General features: G+C 44.0%; 1 protein-coding gene across 2 annotated transcripts in view; it reads right to left on the bottom strand.

Annotated features, from left to right (window-relative positions):
• LOC139765193 (plexin-B-like) overlaps positions 1-17823 on the bottom strand; it is a 487569-nt gene that overhangs the window by 33431 nt on the left and 436315 nt on the right. For both annotated transcript variants that reach the window (XM_071692480.1, XM_071692481.1), the window contains exons 6-11: positions 15979-16344; positions 12104-12766; positions 1425-1697; positions 731-1323; positions 413-605; positions 53-289 (exon numbers count right to left, since the gene is read on the bottom strand). In XM_071692480.1, coding sequence (XP_071548581.1) covers positions 53-289; positions 413-605; positions 731-1323; positions 1425-1697; positions 12104-12766; positions 15979-16344 — 2325 coding nt within the window. The remainder of the gene's footprint in view (positions 1-52; positions 290-412; positions 606-730; positions 1324-1424; positions 1698-12103; positions 12767-15978; positions 16345-17823) is intronic.

Here is a 17823-nt window from a genome sequence, read left to right as displayed (position 1 = left end):
CGAGTTGCAATTCAAATGACAGTTCAATCTCGACCAATGGGGGCCCACTCACCTTGATCATCTCGTAGCGCAGGTATCCAATGGGGAAGCGAAGGTTTTGACCCATCCTGACCACAACCAGGGGCAAGTCGCGCTCGGTGGAGTGACCCTTTTCGTCAGTAGGGGGAGGCTGGACTTCAGGGGGAGTACACACAAGTTGTGTTAGAGCGAGGGAGGTCACGTTACACTGGCGGGTCCCGATGGTCACATTCATGTCTGACTCATCGCAGGCCAAGTTCAGGTTCTCGCCCTAAGGAAGAGAAAGTTCTCGCTGATAATCGCATGATCGTACTCTTTGCTTTTCATATCAACAAACTAGATCAGCTGTGAAATTTATTTTGTGTGAACAATATTAATTCCCTGCAGAACTTACCTCTATGACAAGCGTATCGCCTTTATAGAGTTTAATGCTGTTGGGGAACTTCTTGTAAGTAGGATCAAGGACGTAAAGGAGGGAGCGAGCTGAAGAAGATGGGACGTGTCGTAGGTTTCTGACGGAGGCGACGTTGTCCATGATGAAGCCTACGTCCAAGGCGATAGAATCACCGAAGTTCTGACGCGGTGACCTGTGTGTGAAGAGGCAATGCTCATGAGATACGGTTATGTTCTATGCTCCATATTCACATAATAGTATGAATGTTTATGTATTATGTGCAGGAAATGTACCACAAACAGACATTAGTATACAGACCTTGAGACTTTGTGAGAGACCCTGGCTTGCGCCCTGGGGTTGAGAATGGCTTCTGGAGCATCGCGGCGCTCCCGCAGCATAGCTTGCAGCGCGCTGCGGTCCACGGTCGGCGACGGACATTCCATCTGGTCAGGTCCGAGGACGCGACACGCAGAGGAGTTAATGATTTGGTCATGAAGGAGAACCGTAATGCGCGGGGCCTGAACCGCATCCAGCTGAGTCCCGTGTACAGTTAACATGCGGCCGCCGCTCCACGGACTTTGTCGAGGCTTAAGTTCGAGTACTCTCGGGTCCGGCGTGTAGGTGAATGGCGAGGCAAGAGTTCGACGCGCCCCGTCCACTGTCACAGTTAGAGTTCTCACTGTCCATGGCAAGCTGTCGCCCTCCTTACTGTCGTCCCCTGATACCGGCGCCCGCGAGGTGACGCAAACCAGTCGGTGCGACGACGATTGCGTCTTGTTGACGGAGCAAGGAAGGTCGTCGAGCTTGGCCGACACGTGCGATCCCACGTTAAGGAAGCGGCCGCTGATGGAGAGCACAGTACCGCCTGACGCTGGCCCGTGCGTCGGCCACACTCCCGTCACGCTCACGTTCTGAGGACAAAAAGCTCATCAAACACAGCTCAAACATACGACTGATATATGTAATGATATACAGTATATACGTACTGAAGCCCCACATCGGAGGTACTTACAGTGTATGTGAACTTGACGGTGGACTTGGTGGTGCCGGCAGGTGTGGTGACGCTGACGGGGAACTGGAAGTCCTGAGTACCACCTGATCCACCCCGCGATGGCGCTGGGCCCGTGCGACAAGTGATTTTGACAGACACATAGTACTTGTGCACGCTGCAGGGGACGTCACCGATAAAGATATTCCCTTTGACGTCCTCCTCCCGGAGCCCCAGGTTACTACCCTCGATTGTTACTAGGGTCCCGCCCTCCAGGGGCCCCGCAAGAGGCTGGATCTGAGGACAAGAGACAATCAGGATTAGGAGATAAGTTAGCTCATAAACTAGATGGCAAACCCTACATGCCTAATGCAGCAGTAGAGGATGGCACTTGCGTTAGCTTCACCTTCACTATCCATCCTCCACTACCCCAAGTTGCGCCACCATCACTCTACTACTACTACAAAACGAACAACTTCATCGACACTGGAGATTCCGTACACAGGGATAAGTTAGTTTACAAATGTGATACACAGGTGTTCTTAGTCTACCACTTGTTAGAGCATCTGTGAACAGCAAATAACGTAAACTTAACACAGGTCGCCTGAGGTGCGACAAGTGAAAATTATGTTTGTTTTCCACTTTCTCCAATGTTATATGGAAAGGAAAATCTAATATTTCGTGCGGCCGGACGTTTACGGAGGCCTGTCATATCACTCATCCAAAATTGAATAAAACATCCATCATTTATAGATATTAGACAACCCCGAAATCCATGTCAGAATCCATGGCATCACTCCTAATCCTTCTTGGGACTGGTCGCCTGATTGATGACGTGCTTACTGACGGCCGGTGATGGATCATGATTGGCCAAGTTTTTGTTCCCAACTACCGCAGTGATGCCTCATTGACATGTGACGCCTATTATGATCGCTCAGATAAGTCCCTCTAAAAATCACATTTTTTTTCGAGTAATTTCATGGCTTCTTTCTACTTTATATAAGCGGCTCATTACTAGCATTATGAGAACGTGACAACGGAGCGCATAGTGTCTATGCATGTAGCGAAAGATGGTGTTGAGTGGGCTGCAGAACCCGGTTGGCGGGTGACAACTGCTCAACGCATGGAGAGTTGCCAGATGGCATCTCGAGCCAGAAGAATATTCATGTGTATTGATTACCAACGCCGCCGCCAGACATGATTTAATGGTCTCTCTGGCTCTAAACAAAGATGCGTTAGGCCACTGTTGTGGTTCATTGAATATATTGGTGGGAGAAAGAAGGCTTAATGGTACAAATATGTTAAGGTGGTCGATGTGTGTGAGGGAAGTGAATAAGCCTAGAATGCTGCTGTATGTAGATGATTCCTCTATCAGGATGCCAATAGTAGCGTGACAGGTATTCCAGAGTGAAATAAAAAGATTTCAAAACGTGCCATTAAGACTGGGAATGTGACTTGCATAAAGGAGTAGATCTAGCCATTTAGCAAGCAGTAATTCCGAAATGGTTTGTGAAAAATAAGATATACCTGAGAGGATAAATATGATATACCTGTGAGAATAAATATGATATACCTGAGAGGATAAATATGATATACCTGTGAGAATAAATATGATATACCTGAGAGGATAAATATGATATACCTGTGAGAATACAGTAAAGGGAACGTGTAAAATGATGATACCACAACGATAAAGATGCTTGACATTGCTACTATGGAAGAACGAGTCAAGTGCGTAAATGAGCTGAATTAACAAAAAGCAAAAAGAGTGATGGACGAGATTCATTGGTTGCTTTGACGTTCAATAAATAATGAAAGATTAAATATGAATATTTAAAAAAAGCGTTGTTATGACGAGAACAAACATGAAACATTAAAACTGGACTCAAGCGAACTGAGACTACTGTATGGGTCCCAGGAGACTGCATGACCAGGTTGGTTAGAGAAACACACGCCAGGCGAGGGGGAGTCAGGCGAGTAAGGGTATATTACCGACCATCTGAGCTACCATGAGAATATGACAGTAAACCAACATGTCTTCACACACACACACAACACACCAGGAAAGACTGTTTTGGCAAATTTGTCAAGATTTATTCTTCCTTTATACATTTAGGTGGAAATTTAGAGGGACTTTTCTACGAAATGTATTTCAAATTAAATGGGAAACGCATAAAAAGCGTCATTAACAATTAACTCAATAAATTTCACGAAGTCAAAGCCAATAATGACCATTATTCAAAATTTTGGACCAAACCTCACCTACACCAGCAGCCGAACCTGCTACTCACAGGCGCAAAACACAACACGACGCCTTCACGTGTTTCAAACTTTCATAAAGCCAGTTTTTTTCTTTTTTTTGCGAGGTAGAGGGAAGGGTAGGTAGCATCGCAGGGTATAGGGAACGGTGGGGATCTAGAAGCAGTGCAGATGTAAGGGCAACCATGAACAAAAAGGGTGAGTTAGAACATGTGGAATTGAGCAGTTAATGTAAGAACGGGAGGAGACGGAAGGAGTGAAGAATAACTAAAAAAAATGGAGGAAAAGAGAGTAATGTGGAGGGTAAGGGAAACGATCAGGCGAGTAAGGGAAAGTGCTAGTTAAAGAGACGTAGTCTATAAGGGATAATGAGAAGTAATGGAACGAAGAGTGACAAGAATGAGAAATAAATTACTGAACAAGAACTAAAGAACACACAGTAAAAGGTATATATAAATATATATATATATATATATATATATATATATATATATATATATATATATATATATACATATATATATATAGGGGATAGGGGATTAAGAATACTTCCCACGTATTCCCTGCGTGTCGTAGGAGGCGACTAAAAGGGGAGGGAGCGGGGGGCTGGAAATCCTCCCCTCTCGTTTTTTTTTTTTTTCTTTTTTTTTTCCAAAAGAAGGAACAGAGGGGGCCAGTTGAGGATATTGCAAAAAAGGCCCAGTCCTCTGTTCTTAGCGCTACCTCGCTAACGCGGGAAATGGCGAATAGTTTAAAAGAAAAGAAAAGAAATATACATATATATATATATATATATATATATATATATATATATATATATATATATATATATATATATATATATATATATATATATCATACACGATGCTGAAAGGCATAGGAATATAAAGAAAATAATAGGCAGGGAATAAGCCAAAATATGACGGAAAAATCGAAACGAGTTAAAGGCAGTCAGTGACAGACAGAAAAAATAACACAGAAAGGGTTAGGCCAGAGAGATAGAGAAGAATGAAGATAAGAAAGAAACAAAGAAGAAAAGATGAAAGACGTGAGGGTGGGTACAGTAAGATGGCAGAGCAGTTTTCTCGCGAGTGGCGACGCTGAAGACCCACTCGACTCAATCTCGTATTCGCAGAAAAATCTCTCCTAAATAACACCATTTTGCTTGTCATTTTAACTCACATGAAAATGGAAGACAAACGTCACGAGCTCTCCATGTGTCCAGTCGTCGGTAATGGAAAATAAACAATGGCTTTACCGTGTCATCTGTTGTTCTCTACAGCATGCCTGCAGGCGGCGCTGCCCGCCAGGCCCTCGCTATATGAGTTCCCACTTCAAGGATGACCTATACTGAATGATTTACAGAGTCACCATAATACTAATGACGCACTACAACTGCTGCAATGTTGCCGTAAGAGTGAATAGCTCGACCTGGCACCGTATGACTACATGGCACTACCTGTTACTGCACTGTGGGACGAGATGGCATTACCTGGTGTCGTATGACCAGACGGCAATACCTAGTATGGTAGAAATAGATGACACTACTTGGTGCCGTACATACAGAGGGCACGACCTGGTATAGTAGAACCAGATAGCAGTACTTGGCAACATAGATCTAGATAGTACGACCTGGCACCGTAAGACAAGGTGACGTAATCAGTCGTCCTTGTAATGGATCAACTCCTCACCGGCTCGTCAACGCCCACTCCCCTCCCGCGTTCAGGAAAGTAATCCTTCAGGATTCCCTCCCAAAGTCCTACCAAGACGACCACTTCCACGGCAATTCTTCATCAACAACATTACTTTCACTAATTACCTCTCTCTCTCTCTCTCTCTCTCTCTCTCTCTCTCTCTCTCTCTCTCTCTCTCTCTCTCTCTCACCTTTAAGACGAATCATTTGATAAATCTACCTTCATGCTTAACGCCAGCAAGTCTGCACTCCTCAGTCTTCTCCAGCCCTTCCTCTGCCTCCCGCCACACAATACCTTTCTCATCTACAACTAGTGTCCTTCTGTGTCCCATTAAGTATAGAGTCATCGAATGTGGCGCTCGTCAGATGTCCCTCCAGCGAGAGACTCGATGAAATATGTCCATCTCTAACAAAACGCAACACATCAGCATATCCATAACTCAGTGTCAAGATTCCCAAAAGAGCCTCCGTCCCTCTCTGACGCCAACATCCCTCAAGTACCAACATCCTTCAAGATCCAGTATCCTTCAAGAGCCAACATCCTTCCAGATGCAGCATCTTTCCAGCTCCTCTTCCATCCCTGAACCGCAAGGCTCTCACGCACACTGCCATCATCCCAACGCCTGGATTCCTGGCCAGCCCACATGTTACAGCCCAGTACAGCAAGAGTCAGGGAACCTCAAGAAGCAGCGGAAAGACGTGTAAGGCATTTGATTTCACAGGTGATAAGGCTTCAGCTGATTACGTATACACCTCACGCCTCCTCAGGGCTTAAAGCGGCACAGTTCGTGAAATTGGTGCGAGATGAGAAGAGAAGGATACCACTGGAATTCAGTTTTGTTGGTAAAAATGAGAAATATGGCTATATGATTGCATGGAATGGATCAACGAGTCCAGTAACAATTTATATATAAAGTAATTATGCCTATTTATTGTACCATACAACGGTGCACCCTTTAACTCTATAAGATTTATGTTAGCGATGCTTTATATATATATATATATATATATATATATATATATATATATATATATATATATATATATATATATATATATATATATATAATACTCTGGATTGTAAGGTTATATTGAAAACCCAACTGTATGCGAAGCCAACATGGGTCTCTCCATACGTGGCGTTGAGAGCGGTGTATGTATCGTGGCGTTGAGAGCGGTGTATGTATGAATTCAGATATGTCGAGGGGGATCGGCAGAGCATCATCACTTGTCGTAAATGAAAATGTCAGAATCACCAGAATTACCGACTGATACAACCAGACAGACCTGCCGGACGGAGCACAATGGCTAGCCTCTGATAACTCGACTATCACCCTGCAACACTCCATCAGTTTCTGCAACATTTGAAATTATATTTATATATATACATAGTGAGGCCAGAACCCATCACACTGGAAATGATTATTATTTAACAAAAATATTATCGCAGTGTTGACACCGACACCTGTACTGTCTCGCTCCACAACAACTCAAAAAAAAAAAAAAAAATCGTGGCGAAATATACGGAGGAAATTTGGTGTGGTCCATAAACAGGCTACACCAGGAACAATATGCCAGGGGGAGGAGAGAAGTAAAGGGGTGGTTGCCTAAGGGAGATGAGGGAGGGGTAAGGGGGGTGGTTGGCAAGGGAGCTGGAAGTGGGTGGGGGTCGAAATAAACTCTGGCATGGCGACAGATGTTCCCTGCCTTATTGATATGGCGCAGCTGTGAGAACTGACCGCCCATCATCACACGACGCCCGGCTGTGTTAATATATATATATATATATATATATATATATATATATATATATATATATATATATATATATATATATATATAATTCTAAAAAGTAAAACTCCCTAAACATTGGGGAAAAAATGTTGCTTTCAAGCACATGCTTGCTCCGGATCATGGCATCAAAGACCACATATGCCTAACTTTTAGCACAGCACCAAATACCTTATAAGATTAAGGGTCATTAAGGCCTGCAGTTAAGCAGTTAAAGATCATTAGCCTTATATATGTTACATATGTGTCGGGTAGGGGAAAGCATTACGAGAATTTCCATGATTATTTCAAGTACAGAAACGCTTCATTATGTTATAATTCAATTTCAAAACAAAAAAGTTTCTGGACTACAAAATAACCGTAGCATTATGAGTTATTTTCCATGATTAAGTACAGAAACGTTTCATCATATTTGAACTTAAAAACAAAAAAATCTTTCGACTAAAAAAAATACCCAGCGAGTTTTTGTATTTTTCTCATGAGAGTAATAGATTTGGTTGAAAACCTCAGCACAAGAATTATTTTTCATGCAGAATAGGAATCTGGGGTTGAAATACTGTTTGGGGGTCATTAAGGCCCGTAATTAAGTATTCAAAGACGCTGTGATTATTCACTTGAAAGGCCTTATATGCCTCCCCTGCAGCATGGCATCCACGGCCTTATTGAGCTGGCCGGGAGTATTTATTAGTTAATGTATGGATGTAGCTGGCCAGATTACATAGTGTAGCGAATATTACGGGGGCTGCCAATGGCCTGGGTGCCCGTGTAAGTCATCCACGTTAGTGCTATAGTTAGGGGCAATTGTTCCAGGCCTGTGCTGGAAGCGCGCATTGTAATGGCCCCAGGGAATATACGTTAATTGGTCGGCCGGATAATTAAAACATATTTATATCGTGCAAACTTGTAAGTTATAGCCGACAATTGCTGAATAAATGAATATTAATACCCATAAAAAAACACACACAAAAATTAAAGCAATAGATTTGGTTCAATTGTTGTGTATGTATTCCGTCGCTTGGAGATGTAAATCATGAAAACATTCATGAAAAATCTATGATTTACAAAACTGGGTTATTTGATAACTGATAAAGAAATGGACGTATCTTTATCAAGGGATCGGCAGACAAGGATCAGCACGTCAGTAAACGATGTCTACAACAGATGTCAAACGTGATGTCGCCGTAAAGGTCCCTGTGGACACGAGCTGTTGATGACATCACTAGAGGAGGTCTCGGGTGTACACCTGGCGTGACGTCAACACAAGAACCTTTAAGAGTAAGTACAAATTGACGTCATCAGAGGGGCTCCTCAGGACTAGGCCTCCCGTGCGTCCTCACACAGGAGGCTGGGCACTAAGCCTGCAATGGTTTCATTAGCAGGGGTCTATGGGACTAGGCCTATGGCAAACACAGAACCGCAGACCCCATACAACCAACTGTGCTGTGAAGTTCATCAAAAAATCCTTCAGAACCTTAGAGATGCAGAGGCAAAGGTCCACACACCCAATTATCTCCCACAAGACCTCGGAAAACTAGCAAGAAGCTTAACAGAAATAAAAGCTCTCGCTCAGCTCACTTGAAGTGAGTTCCTTAACAGCAGCAGAAGCAGGAGCAGTTATCAGCAAGAACAGCAACAACCACACTAGCGGGAACAGCACCAGTAGCAGTGTCTGTACGTTATGTGTACGTCTGGTTATCAGGCGGCCGTCAGTCATGCGTACACTTGGCTACTAAGCATTTGTCAGTCATTCGTAGGTCCGGATTACACTCGCGTGTCCGTCATGCGTATAACTGGCTCCCGTGCGTCCGTGAGTGGCTCTCCAGTTATCAACTTTTTCGCGGACGTGCAAACCGTACAACGAGGAAGGTGGAGAGGGTTGCCAGTCACGTCCGTCTTTAAATCCTACTTGAAAATGTTGACATCATTACATATGATAAAAAAGTATTAATACTGAGGGGTTGTGAAAAGCGGTCTTCTCTGTTGTGCTACGATTATAACGATCATTCAGGTGGGCGGCGGTTCGTGTACTGAAACTATCCTCTACAAATAATCTCGGCGGATATCGAACGTATCATATCATCTGCTGGTAAAGACATCACGAACATACGTTTGTACGCACACGAATATAGACAGGTTTTATTATCGTTTTCCCCATAAGGAGCAACGGGGCAGACGGAAATGGTAATAATCTGTTGTTTTTATTGGTGATGATGACTTTTAGATGCTCGAGAGTGTACGGAGCCACTGTCACACCTCTTAAAAAAGGCAACCTTCGTGTTATTCGTCAAAAACAAGTACCTTTTTATGACGATCTTCTCAATAAGATTAATGTACAATTAAATGCTTATACTCAGTAAGAACACATGCCGGACTTTGTAGAAGAAATAACAAAAGGAACTAATCTAGAAGATAATCTCTGATGATAACTTACTATTCTTAAAAACTCATACCCAAATTCATTAAATAAAAAACTCAGCCATATAATCTACATAAAATCTTTCTATCGCAATAACAAATGACAATTTTTTCCACAGATAAATCTATCCAAAAAGAAATAACTATTTACCATTGCAGAATTTTGAGATTTAATCCGACACTCAATACAGGATACCGACTTATCCCAACACATTAACTGGATTTATAACAAATCCATTTCAAAAGCAACTTTTAACGCAGATTGTAGAGTTAATCTGCTGTACACACTACATGACCTGACTGACTTTGTCAACAGATATATCCCAACTCATCCTGAGGACATCTTATTCCATGCTTTGCTTGCGTGACAGTTTTGTGTACGGTCAATTATTATCCTCGACAGGACCTGCACCTCCAGGAAGCTCCAGCAGTGCTAGGAAGCTCTCCAGCAGCTCCACCGATGCTGGAAAACTCTGGAAATTCCAGACAGATGGCAGAGTCAGTAACAGCTTATGAAAGCGTCATTCCCAGCAACACCTGAAGACGTCACCAACACCAGCAGGACCTGATGGAGCCTGTCGCCCGCAGCGTCTGCTGATCTTAACGGTTCACCGTCAGCAAGAAGCTTCTGAAGGTGTCACGAGCAGCCATCATCACCAGGACCAGTGTGAGGAGGAACCCGATGGAATGGCGTAAAGGGCGGACTTCTCCCTCGCCGCCACTTAGTAAGGACGGATTTCTGCCCACCTTTCTTCCTTTCCGCTGTGGTCTTGTTACCTGACGTGGCGGGAGGTGTTGGCCCATGGTGCATCCGGCCTCGGAAATGTGATACCGAAATTCAGAAAGGTTATGAATGCTGGATGTTGAGTGACTACCTGTCTCTCTGACGAGTGCCAAACTCACCCCTTCATCTAAGCTGATGTATATAAATACATACGCATACATGTCACACACACGCACATGACTTGGAATAGGGAGATGAAAGAAGTCAGAAGCGTAACAGAGTTCATTTTAGTAGCCTAATAATATCTTTACGCCACAAAACCATAGCGAAAACACATTCTTCCAGGACTGGTGGAACAGAGGATGGTGGTGTGCGCTGAGGAAGGTGCCTTCAGCCTCGCTGAACCACTCCGTAGGCAAGACCTAATATAACAGAGTGGAGGAACCATTTCCAACATTACTGTGTATCAAGGGAAATATTGTAATATTCTGATTGGTGTCTCGTGAAAGAGACGGAGCCAACATAGGCTATAGGGTAAGCAATGTCCTTTATCTTTTGTTTGTTTCTTTCCTTATATTTTTCCAAAATCCCAGGTCATCTGTCAATGGCGCGTGTTATCAAGCAGCGACAACGCATTCACCCACTTGATCCTGTATTAACTATTTACAGTTTAAAAGGCTTTACTAGTCTTACACATAACTCCACCTTATTAATTCCAGTGCTCGGAGGTCAGCTGCTTCCGCTCGAGGATAGAAATCTGGCGGTCAAGGGAGACGAAGTCTTGTAACATTTCATCGTTCTGCAAGATTACTGAGGAACAGGTTTTGTAACTGCGATTTGCTTTCATGCCTAGGGGAGACTGTGGCATCAACACCGTTAAAAGACTACGAATCGGTGAAAACAGATGAACAGCAATACTACACAGAAATCGTCCTTCCTGGTATAAGGTAAGGAGGTAAGAAGCATCGCATATAAAACAAATGTATGCTATCCAACCTTACTCTCTGAAACTCCAATTTTAGGTCCACTGTAATTGCTTCGTATGGACTTGATCAGCAGAGGTTTCGGAATTCATAAATCTAATATTCCAACGTAAACTTGTTGGTTATTGATTAAGGAACTGCTGAACACCTACTTTAAATCCGTTTTGCGTATTTACCTTTTGAAAGAATAGCAGTTGCATGAATTCTAACAAATGCTTTAACAACAGCTTAGCCCAACCAGTGAAATATTTCACATGAACACGTGCCATGGCCAACTTCATGCATCGGAGCACTACGTCAATGGTGTATACAATATACATTTAATCAAGGGGAAAATCATTACATCTATATTACGTATTTTTTGGCAGACTGGAGCACTGCAGACTGCCACAAACCACACCACCCTCCCGTGCGGAGCTGACGCCTTAGAATGGCCCATAGCGTGGAAGTAGGAAGCTTCCGTGATACTATAATGCCCAGATATTATTGGATATACCACATCATGCTCAGGTATTGTGTTGGTTATTATCGGTGATGATGACCTATACATCAGTAAGATAGTCTGAGTTTTATACCAAGTAGGAAACACTGACCACCATCTTCCAATGTCTAAGGCTGATTAACATAAGAAAGTGACTTTAATTAGGTAGTCTAGATGAGGGATTCCTCTGCAGCTCGAGACTGTGTAGTAAATGAACAGAAATGAACATTTTTACAGATCTGGATTACTGAAAGATGTACAGAAACATGACCAGTCTTGTAGGAATCACTGGAGTCAGGAGGCAGGGGTTTCCTTGCTACACCAAACAGGTAATGATTTCAGTAAGTCAGTACTCACCACGTCGATCCTGGGGGTCGGGCACTGGCTGCTGCCGGCGCCGTGGCTTGCGGCGTCCGCTAGGTTAAGGCCCGTAGGTCGCGGCATGACGGCCGACGATGACGCAGCAGGGTCTGTGGGGCACTGCGGCGCGTACCTGCATGCGGCGCCGCACCAGGTGCAGTGATAGCGCGGGTGGCGTGTGACGCAGAGGGAACAGTCGTGGTGGCCGCGGTGCGCGCCTAGCACGCCACACTTGTATAGTATTAGTGGGCGTGCGTCTACCACGTGGTTGCGGTTCCACACCAGCGTCACCCAAGCTTCGTACTCGCCCTCGTCTAATTCGTAGCGATAGACGGTGGGCTCGCACACCACGCGCTGCACGCGGACATTGTGCGCGTGTTGACTGGTGGTGAAGATGGTGGTGGCGGGGCTACTAATGCTGCTGCTGGTGTCGTCGAGCTCCTCTTCTTCGCCAGGCATGACTCTAGCCCCGACCAGCATGGTGGCACCCTCGATGCTCACCACGCACTGGAAGCCAAGCTGGCCCACCCGCGGCACGGGCAGGTTCTCCACCAGCAGCTGCAGCTCGGAGTGCGCACCGTCAGCCGCTAGTAGTTGCGACTGCTCGGTCCAGAACCTTGGACAGAACCCAGACCCGTGTGAGGCTAGCTGTGCCGGGTTCTGGAGGAAGAAATAAAAAAAGAACATCACATATCATGCCACATGTCGGGGGGACTGAAAAATACAACCCATGTGAAAAATGATGAAAAATCAAAATATTCCTGAAGGTATTCCTGCCTTGGCGATTTTATCATGGTTCATAACTGCATCATCCAACACAGAAATGATCTAAATCGTCATTATTGTCAGGATTCGTGGTGTCCCTCTGGACTCTACTCCAAAATGATCTTATTAGAAAAAAAATCTGCGTCTAAAACCTTTGTCACACGTCACCATATGACAGTGATATATCGAGATTATATGTACCAGAAGACAGCATACAATCCACTTAGTACAACTTCGGCTTAATATCCATTAAACCGTAAAGGGAAGCACTTTGGCTTAATACACATTAAACCATAAAGGGAACCACTTCGCCTTAATACCAATTAAACCATAAAGGGATCCACATTAGTTTCCAGGCCATCCCTTCTTATGGTAATGACAAGATCCTCGTAATGGTGCCGAATTCTGAACAAACTAACATCATACTATTTCCGGTGTATTACCAACACTGATGACGACACTTATTTTTCTCTCTAGCACGACACGCAGCCAGCACGACCACCGCCACGGCTCTGGTGAAGTAACCTTCAGGGATATTTCCAAACACATGATCAAGAAATACCCATCTATTTTCTCCCATATTAACGTGTTACTACATAAACTGAAATGCTAAGTTTTTCATAATGTGATTTACTTTAAGAAAATATGTTTTTCTTATTTTCTAGTTGGAACTTATGGTCAGACCAGATCACGAGTGGTTACATGATGAAGGCCACGGGATGTGCCACTCTGGCTGAGTCTGGTCGTTGTGGTGACTCTGGCTGGGTCTACAGTGCTCCAGGGGCTCCACAGCTAATCATGTACACATCAAGGTAGGAAAAAATCCCAGGGTTTTTATAAAACGCCCAACCCACAATTTTCTATATACTGTATCTTATTATATATCAAAATCATCGATGCGCTGAAGGTCCCACATATATAATGATTAATCATTTTATCATATACAGGTATTACGTTCAAATTAAAGCTAGCATAAATAACTGAGTGTTTACCGCGATCGGGCAATGTACTGCTTGTATCATGATGATGATGATGATGCAGTCTACATACTCTGTTACTTCTATAAATCATTATTGTTCTGCTTGTACACAATATCTTAATTGTTATTAACTGCTTCATAATGTTGCTATAAGCTGCAGCTCATGTGCTGTTACCAGGGTATATCCTTCCCTAAAATCAACGTGTGTATATATATATATATATATATATATATATATATATATATATATATATATATATATATATATATAAAGCAGTAAGCATTAATACTTTTATACTGATGCATTAAGACAGATCAAATAATAGTGCTAATTCTACAAATAATTACATTTGCCACATGTCACATGATCTGCACCAACCCTGAGCTAAATCAATTTAGTTGTCCTATCCATGAGCCACTGACCAGGTTGTCATGGTGACCTACATGGAATATCCGGGAAGTCAAAGGTTAATTTCTGGGTTAGAATGAGTGGAGGCGTCCGTCCAGCTTGCTACCTGGCTCTCGCAGCTGCATGTGACTTTGTTAATATGACCGCGGCGACCCCCACATGACCCCTACAGTAAGCAATACCACTGGCGGGAGACACTGGACCAATGACCTATTCTTTCCGTTCCTCTGACGTAAGTAGTACATGTATCTATGTAACCTTTACCAAAATATCTGAAGGATGTAGGGTGTCTGGCTCCATTGTTTCAATGATACACAGTCCACAACATCCTGTGTGGTGGTGCATGATAACGTGTCTTCACCACTGATGTGGTGGTGAACTCGGGGACGTGTGTGTGTGTGTGTGTGTGGTCACTGCTGACCTCTGAACAGTGCGATTTAGCCACAGAAACTGCCGGATTTCCTTGAGATTGTCTCTCTTTCTTCCGCTCTCTGGTCATGCGTCTGTTAAGGGAAAAATTTGTTCCTGGGATCCAAAACCCTTTCTCCGTTTGTGAAGGAGAAGTGCTGACAGCAGGTTCCTTTTCCACCTCAGTTCGAGCAGTGTACTCGATCTGTCTCAAACATGACATTCATCTTGACTTAGTAAAAAAAAACCTCTCTCTCCGTGTTGACATTCAAATCATCCCTAATTAGCCTTACCGTATCTTTCATACAAACATGAAATGTACAAAACATACTGTGTACCGGGTTCCTATGCTACTATGCTCGGTGATGGTGTTTGTCAGTATTAAAGCTGTATATCAGTATTTTCCCTGTATACCTGGTAGCCCCTACCAGTGTGAACCTGAGTGCCTGGGAGATCCTACCAGTGAGTGGGTCTGAATGTCTAGTAAACCTCTACCAGTGTGTGAGTCTGAGTGCCTTGACGCCCCCTACCAGTAATTTCGGGTGCCTGTGGCAACATTCACTGAGCTGGGACCAGCATGTTTATCTTCAAACTTCACAAGGAATGAGGTCTGTTTACTGATTAATTAATGGTTTCCAGAAGGGAGAATAACCAGCAATAATTATGTTTATCCCTTGGTGCATGAATATCTTTTTCCATCTCTGTCTGATCCTGAGGCAGGATCAGTAATTAGGTATTTTTCTTGAGCACTGGCATGGTGAGGAGGAAGCTATTGGCACACATGGCTAACCCACTTATAATGTAATTCTGATTATGTCACTTCAATCCGATTCATTAATCATATGTTTAATGATGACTCATCTGTCAGTAAGCCGAGTTCTGGGCTGAGGTGGGAGAGTGAGAGGATCAAGTACTATGTCTACGCCCTCACCCACACCCCAGCGTCTGTACCATTACATCATCCTAGCATCCTTTTCACCACTTTATCTGTATAGATTTGGATTTTGACGATCCTATTACTGTTCCTCAGTAGGTACCCTCGACATGGAGCATCAGGTCTTTTGTTATCTGTAGCTAAACGTGGACATCAATCCTACCCATTGTGGCCCTGAACGTAACCTTGGTCATTATTTCTCCCCGATGTGGCCCTGAACGTAACACTGATCAAAACTCCTCCCCAATACGGCCCTGAACGTAACCCCGGTCATCACTCCTCCTTGATGCGACCCTGAATGTCACCCTAGCCATCACTCTTCCATGATGCAACCCTAAACACTGAACATAAAGCTCTCAATAAACTTAGCTACTCACATTTTCTCCAGAAATGACGGTTCTTCTGCAGGAGGAGGCGTTGTGTGTGCAGGTGTTCTCATACACGCACCAATTGCACGCCCAGTTGCTCCGCACGCAGCTGCCGCACGTGTTGTGGCGGCCACAGTCGTAAAAGGCAAAGTTGCGGGAGACAAAATCCTTGTTGGTCTCGCTGGAGCGGACGGCGAGGGGCACCAAGACGTGGTCGTGGTGCACGGGGATGGCGGGGCGGTTAGGACGCGCCGGGGTGATGCAAGTGAGCCCCGACGCCGTCACCAGGGCGTCAGCTGGGGGCGCAGATCCCCACACGCACTGGTACTTGGCGCCTGCCGGTAGCTCCGGCAGCGTCCGGATCGTCAGTTGTACCTGAAGGAGAGAAAATACGTGAACTGTGGAATAAACTCAGTGATGAATAAAGGTGGGAAGAGATATATAACACTGAGAGTCATGAACGTACTATCATTAACATTAAATGTAAACCATGAGTGCGTCATTTCACAATGGTTCCAAATTAAGAGTGCGTCGCAGAGGCACCTTTACCATTGGCGGTGCCTTGAGGAAGGGGCGGTGAGGAGGAATGCGGGAGGAAGGAGTGACTAGCAGACTGAATGGTGTATAGTACCAGCTGTGGCAGGGAGTGTGGCTACTCGGGGATGTAGGATGAACGTGATCAACTAATAAATTAGGGGACTAAGTTGGGAGGGGGGAGGAATGACATGTGGATTTGGCGGAGAAAGGGATGAGGATTTTGAGGAGGGAAGTGCTGCTTGGAGACCTATCTGGGGGGAGGGCTTGCTGCTGGGTCATAGGGGTGCGGGTTCATTTGAAACAATTTTTAGCCAACCGAACCCACACCTATAATGAGGCGTCAGAGACAATCTTCACTGTACATATAGTTACGACTGCTGCATCCTGTACATGTATAACTATGTGTACTTGTTCCCTTGGGAAAACAAATCCTCTTTATTCTTCGTTTACACACAAAAACCAAGAAAGAAAGAAAAAAAAAGAGGCAGTAAATTCACTGTATACTCTTCTCAGTTTGAAACGTAGAAAATGATTCACGCGTTAGGTTAGAGAAGCTTCGTTCTCGAGTTGGGAGTGCGTGCATTCACATACTCAACAAAATAAACGGGATTTTAAACTTTCAACAAATCGTAAAAGAAATGTTTATGATTTACAGAATATGTAAATAAGACATAACACAATGCAGATAAAGTGTGCAGCACACGGCCAGAGTACATCAAGACCAACTGGATTATCATGGTCTATGCTACAGCCAGTCCTAACACAGAGTCTGAGAACCGACTCTTTATGGTTCGAACCAACAAGTTCCAGGAACTGTGTTCGCCTTTGATGTGAGATCTGAGTTATACTAGGAGGCGGCGGTACTGCAGTATCTAAACCATCACATTAAAAAAGCTTTATGCTTATGTACAACATTCTACACATAGAACATCTCATACGATCAAAGTAAAAGCCAGGTATCGGGAGCTCAATCCTGGGAGTTCACTGAACCACAAACCAATGGTATTTACGTTCGACTCTGGAAAAGCTGAATCCTTTAAACTGTTCCAACACAACTTTCTCACAGCTGGGAATAATAAAAGTGTCATATCCACCATAAGGATGTGACAACAGAATCATGGTTACATATCGTGAACCTTCCGGACATCATCAGCACTTGTAATGACCATTTTCTAAATGATTCGGTTGGTTGGTTGTTTGGGTCTCAGGCCAGGGCCGTGAAGGCCACCACTGTCAAGTTATAATCATTTGAAAAACACGTGAACACCTGCAGAAGGTATTCACGATAATTCTAAAACTACACACACTCCTACTGCA

This window comes from Panulirus ornatus, chromosome 53, assembly GCF_036320965.1.
Source record: "Panulirus ornatus isolate Po-2019 chromosome 53, ASM3632096v1, whole genome shotgun sequence".
NCBI classification, from domain to species: domain Eukaryota; kingdom Metazoa; phylum Arthropoda; class Malacostraca; order Decapoda; family Palinuridae; genus Panulirus; species Panulirus ornatus.
The sequence above is the reverse complement of the archived record's forward strand: the minus strand, read 5'-3'. Positions and strand labels throughout refer to the sequence as shown.